The 6,000-nt window shown below is 52.3% G+C and overlaps 1 protein-coding gene across 2 annotated transcripts in view; it reads left to right on the forward strand.

Annotated features, from left to right (window-relative positions):
* Positions 1 to 3,194, forward strand: part of RNF220 (ring finger protein 220) — a 320,215-nt gene extending 317,021 nt beyond the window's left edge. For both annotated transcript variants that reach the window (XM_065409164.1, XM_065409165.1), the window contains exon 14: positions 2,445 to 3,194. In XM_065409164.1, the coding sequence (XP_065265236.1) occupies positions 2,445 to 2,516 (72 nt within the window). In that variant the 3' untranslated portion in view covers positions 2,517 to 3,194. The remainder of the gene's footprint in view (positions 1 to 2,444) is intronic.
* Positions 3,195 to 6,000: the final 2,806 nt, after the last annotated feature.

Raw genomic sequence — 6,000 nt, forward strand, 5'->3', positions numbered from 1 at the left:
TCCTGCACGAACTGCTCCCATTCTCTGGAGTGCCTCTTGGGAAGGAAAGGGTCGAGACAGATGTGCAAGAGCTAGCCACATCTGGAATCCTTAAACACCTGTTTGACACTGGGGTCGGCTGCAATGGTCCAAATTCCTCTGAACTGATGTAATTTGTCCTCACTGAGGGGTTTGCACCAGTGGCTACAAACCAGTGTAGACGTAGCCTGAATTTGTCCTGGAAGTCGGAGGAGTTCCCTGCTTGGGTTTGAGGTTTCCCTGCCCCGTGTGTGTTCATTGTGCAGATATCTTCACAGAGCAGAGCTGATGCTAATTGTAGCGTCAGGGATAGCATCCATCTCTTCTCTCGTAATCCGAGCTGCCACTGGCAGCAATCAGTGCAGCGTGGCCAGATCCGAACCTGCCCTTCCACTGAGCCCAGCTCCTGCAAACCTGCTGAGCCCCCTGCTCTAACGCCCACTTTCTGCCCTGGCTGCAGAGATCAAAACAAGCCTCTCTTGGGAGCACTGCTCTTCTTCCCAAGAGACTCTGCCTCCTCTGGGTCAGTCTGTGCGAGCCGTAGCAGCCGGCTGGCATGCCCCGCTTTGTGCAGCCCTGGGGGCCTGTCTGATTCCGTGGAGCCTGTTGCCGTGCATGCTGGCTGGGGAGCAGAAGAGTCGGGGTGCTCAGACGGAGCCTGTGCTGGCTGCTTTGACGCAGGAGTCAGGAGGTTATGTTCTGAGGCCGGCTGTCAGTGTTTAAAGCCAGCACCGCCTGATTTCCAGGTCTGCTGCCCCACTGCTGCCCTGCTCGCTTGGAGCGGAGGATCAGTTGCCGCAGAGCCATCTTTCTGTCATTTTTCTCATCAGCTGTCTGTCACACCTGCCAATCTAATGATGCCCAGCTTAGGTTGACCCCGATTCTGAGGCTTATTAACACCCTCTACCTGTCAGGATCCATGACAGATGGCACCAGCCATTGTTTCATTTCATGCAGTGCTCGTGTCATCCTTCTGTTCCCTCGCCTGGGTTTGGAGTTTGCTCGTTTCCGTTCACCTTGGCAGCAGATACAGACTCCTCTGTAGCGTGGTGCAGAGGGCTGGGAATTCCTGTTCCCATTGGCTGCCCGAGGCAGGCGGGGGGGGTTGAACAGACCCTCGGTCTGTATAGTTCTGGGGCTCCGAGTCGTGGATCGTGTTGTGCTCTGGACACGGGGTTTGAGAGGCCCTGGCATGCAGCTAGCTGAACTCTCCTGTTGCCTCAATCTCCCTTACTGGGTGGCTCCTTGGAAGCAAGAGTGCAGCCTCCAAAGGCCCCCGGCCACAGCATCAGGGAGAGAACGTCCAGCCCCACAGGGCATTGGGGGCTGCATGACGCTGAGCTAGCCCCCCACCTCCCAGGTGTAACAGCACCCACAGGAGCACTGCACAGCGGGGGGACAATGGTGGAGGCTGCATTAACTCTTCTTGGAGCAGCCCTGACCTAGGGACGCTATCTGCAGGCAGCCACTCCATCCCCTCCTGATCCCCTGAAGGGGCTTCTGCAGGGTCAGGGGAAAAGCAAGAACTCCCCATGGGGCTGGCACTCCCCATGCTGCTCCCTCTGCTTAGAGGAGCACTGAAGCTTTAGGAGCAATGTTTTTCCCCACGCTCCCTGTCGTCCTGTTCTGGGAATGCCACAGCTGCCATGAAAGCGTCATTCTGCGTAACACAACGCCCCTTGCTGGGTTGGCCGATGTGGGGGTCAGACCCAGGCCCTCTGCTGCTAAAAGCATGCACCTCTATTGCTCCGCTAGCGCAAAGGCTGGAAGCAATTGGTATTCCCCTCGCTGGGGACAGAGCTACGCCAAGTGTGGGTACATCTGACACCCAGGGGCCAGCGCACACAGCTCGGTCGGGTGGGAAGGATAGAGAGGGACAGTTGGAGCCAAAGTGGGTGCTGCAAAGAAGGGGATGGGAGGCGAATCGGCTAATTGTTGCACTGAATTTTAGTTTTCTGCTGAGCGCTAATCCAGCTCCAAGCCTCCTGGCTGTTTCCTCGGAGCAGGTGCTGCTCCAGCACAGTGTGAGATGGGGACTCTCGAGAAGAGCTGGCGCGGGGGTGGGGTGTTAAAAGGTTGCAGAATGAATGGTCCTGATGAGTCAAAGCATTAACGAGAGGCACTCAGGCTGGGTTGTCCTCTCCCTTGTGCCCGTGGCTGGGGACCTCCTAGGTGCATTCTGGGTTGGCAGGGACTGCGTTGGGGAAGGGAGCGCCTGATTCCCCCAGAGGGCTCAGACCTGCTGCTCGGAGGTGTCGCCTTTCTGGTCTGTTTCCTTTATGGTAGGGGTCCTGGGTATTGGGAGGCCTTGGCCTCTCCTGCTTCCATATTGTCATCCCCAGCATCACAGCCCAGGGGAAACGCGCGCCGTCGTCCTGCGTCCTCCCAGGTGACATTTCTCTTTCTGTTCCCTCCGCCGGCTGCAGGGCGCTAAGAAGCTCTGCCCTCAGTGTAACACCATCACATCTCCCGGAGACCTCAGGCGCATCTACTTATGAAGGACGCAGCAGGAGGGCGGGACCCAGCTACCCGGATCAGCTCATCATACCAAGGGGGGAAAGAACGACAACAAGAAAAGACGTTTCAAACACACAGACTCCAGACGTGGACTCAAGGATAAAGGAGCCGCGGGAAAGTCTCGGCCTCCGTGTCTCTCGTGTTGGGACCTCCTTTGGCGACGCCACAGCGAGCAAAACCAAACCCTTTTTTAAAACCAGTGTTCCCCTCTCCCCAGAGCTGGCTGTGCATCGCGGATGGCTTGTGAGCCCTTCCTTTGGACTGTGCTGTTCACTCCAACAACCCCAGAAGACTGGGAAGGGACCCTTGACAGAAAGATGTTCAATAACCTGTAGCTTGTGTTCTTTGTTCAGTTTGGTTGGTTGGGTTTTTTTGTTTTTGTTTGTTTTTTGGGTTTGTTTTATTTTATTTTTTGTTTTGTTTTTTTGTTGGTTTTTTTTGGTGGTGTTCTAGTGATTTAAAAAAAAGGTTTAAAGACAAACCCCACAGGCAGAAAATGAAGCACATGTAATATAGATTATATACGTTTACAATGTTGTGTATAAATGGGATAGACACAAACATTACATACTAATAAGTTGCCCTTTTTTTGGTTGTATTTTTTTTTTAAGAAGAAAAAAAATGAGCGGAGAACATTAAATCCATATTTTTCTTGGTTCTGCAAAGTTTTGGCATTAAAGTCATTAGTTTAAAAAAAGTATATATATACATATCTATAATATAAATGGTTTAATGTTCTGTGGTGTATATTTCCTCAGTCAGATATGAAGTTACCAGCTTTTTAGTAATGGCTGTAGCATCGCCCATAACTTACAAGACTTATGGGGAGTAGGGGAGCTGGGTTTTTGTCATTAGCCGTCGCTAATGGGGCTATTTCTAATAGAATCTTTCTCCCAGCGAAAGCCAGTGGCGTTTAGTTTCTCATCAGGGGAAGGGGGGGCGGTTGGAAAGGTCTGGCTCAGGCGCTGTCGCCTCTTTTCCATATGGGGCAGGGGCAGGAGTTGAGATTAGATAGGAGGCAGGAATGGATATGGCCAAGTGCAGCTGTCTCCAGGGGTTGGGAATCTGCACCGCAAAGCTTCAGTTAACCCAGCCATTGCCCACGAAACCCAAAGGCCGTGCCCCTGCCACTGGCTTGTTTTGTTCCCACTGGAAAGGAGTTCACTGCCCAATGGCCCAGGGTGTTCCCTCTGCTCCGGAGCGCTGCCTCTGCCCGCAGGAGAGGTGGGGCCGTGGCACAGGCTCAGGGCCAAGGCTTCCGGTTGTTCTCCCTTCTGGCTGAGACGGTTACGGGCTGAGTAGTAGGAGGTGACTACAGGGCAGGGAAGGAAGGTTCTTGCTCGAGGTGTTCTCTGGGGAGGCTGCTGTGCTGCCTTCTTTGCCATCTGCGTCCATCCTGCTGCCTTGTTCTGCCTCTTTGCCAGTACTGGCCGGGAGAGGCGTCAGAATTGCACTGACTTTCTGGTACGAGCTCTTTGCTAGAGTGGAAGGTTGCTTTAGATCGCCGATCTCTTCCAGAGCCTGCCTGAGCCGGGGTTCCTAGGACATGGTGCACGTTCCTCCTCTTAAAACAATGCAAGGTAACTTCCACATCTAAGTAAAGGGTGATGCTAGGGCCCCTCTCTCAGGCCAGTGAGTTGGCAAGGAGAACCCAGCCTCACTGAACTGACCAAGATGAGCAAAGATTCAGATACTTCCAGTCAGTGCCAGTGATCCCCAATGGCCTCCTCCCGGGAGATTTCCCCTAGCTTCTTCCACAGCGGCACCTACAGCCGCTCTCACTTGTCCTTAGCTTCCAGGGCCACAGCCGCACACAACTGTCACCGGCCGAGGGTTGCCATCTACTCCCCCGTTACCTCGGGAACAAAGAAACGAATACGCTTTTACCTACCAAAAAGCAACGTTCGCCTCTCGAGCCAGTTGAGTTTTGCAAGGCTGCGTGAGTTGTTTAAAGGCGCTCAGCAGTGGCTCTTGTTGCCAGGGTGGTGCCCTTGCAGGGCAGTCGCCCAGCGCTGAAATGTGGGAGGAGGGAAGTTGGTGAAGGTAACCTTGTGTTGCTGTTCTCCAGGCAGCTCTCTCTCACTAGCTGTCTCGCTTCATGAACCTGGGGGAGAGACCAGAACAAGCTAGACACAGGAATATTGCACGTCAGTGGTGATTTGAAGGCTGTTTGGAAGCCAAGGTCACTCCTACTTGCTGGATTTCTTGGTGTAGGACACCTGGCCACCAGAGGGTGTGTTGACACCAAGAGGGTTTACTACTTAGGAAGCCGGACTCCTCCCCAGCACTGCAAAGTTGGTTTGTGTTTTGCAGTAACAGAAGATTTGATGAGGCAGCTTGTCTCAGTGGTGATATTTCTATCACAACTTCCCTGCCTGAGTGTATGATGTCTTCTCCTGGGAGCTGCCATTTTGGTCAGTGTCTTGCTGTTTGAATTCTAAAGGACCCTGTTGCACAAAATAAACCTGTCTCCTGATGGAATTATATTCCCCCTTCCCCACCCCCCAACAAAGACGATATCACTTAAGTCAGAGCTTCCTGGGTCCTTACGCTCTCAAAGCAGCAATCTCTACCTACAGTACAGTTGTTGCCCATGTGAGTCTATCCTGGGCGTCCGTGGCCGTTCCCTGGTAGCTGACATGCTGTGCACATGTACCTTCTTGGGCAGTGTTTGGGAGATGGAGAAGAATCTGTGACTGCAAGAGAAAACGATTCTGACATTCCAAGTTGGGACGTTTCTCCCCTGATGAGACAGACCTGTGAGAGTAGAGAGAAGGGCTGCACATGAATGCCATTTGTCATGCTGGGAAGTAGCCCTGCCTGTAGCACTTAAGCCCTGGGAAAGGCAGTCAGTAGGTTTGGTTTTTAAATTGGAATAATAAACTCCGCATGGTGGGGCAGCCATGCCCAGCACTGGCTGCGGGTGGCCTTGGGACTAGAGCTGTGATCTCTCTGTGAATGGAATTGGAGAATGCGCAGTGATTTATTTATTTTTTTAAAGGCAGTTGGGAATGGGGAAGTGGGGAGGGCAGGGTCCCCAGTGCCCGAGCTCTGCCTTGCAAGGAGGCACTGAGAGCCAGGATCTCTCTCGTGTGTTGTGGAGCAGCAGTGTGCTGTGTACGTAGCTGTAAAACCATATGTAACCAGTAATGTTTTTTTTTAATGTAAAGCCGTCCCTGTTTTTAGGAAGGGTGGGGATCTGAGGGGAGAATGGAGAGAGAAGAGTCTCGTTCTGGCCTTCTCAGGAGCCAGCCGCGTTTTCGCTTTCTCCTCTTCCACAATGAGCTTAAACAAAAACAAAAAAAGGAATTAACTCTCTTTGCCCAAAGAATCCCAATTGCACAAGGTGATATTCCAGTTGTGTCAATGATTGTGTGTCAATGTATATTATATAAAAAGGTACTTGTCATTCCCGTTTGTAAACTACATTTGACATTAATTAAACGAGTATAAATCTTCCCGGTC

Source organism: Emys orbicularis, chromosome 8, assembly GCF_028017835.1.
Source record: "Emys orbicularis isolate rEmyOrb1 chromosome 8, rEmyOrb1.hap1, whole genome shotgun sequence".
Lineage (NCBI taxonomy): Eukaryota > Metazoa > Chordata > Testudines > Emydidae > Emys > Emys orbicularis.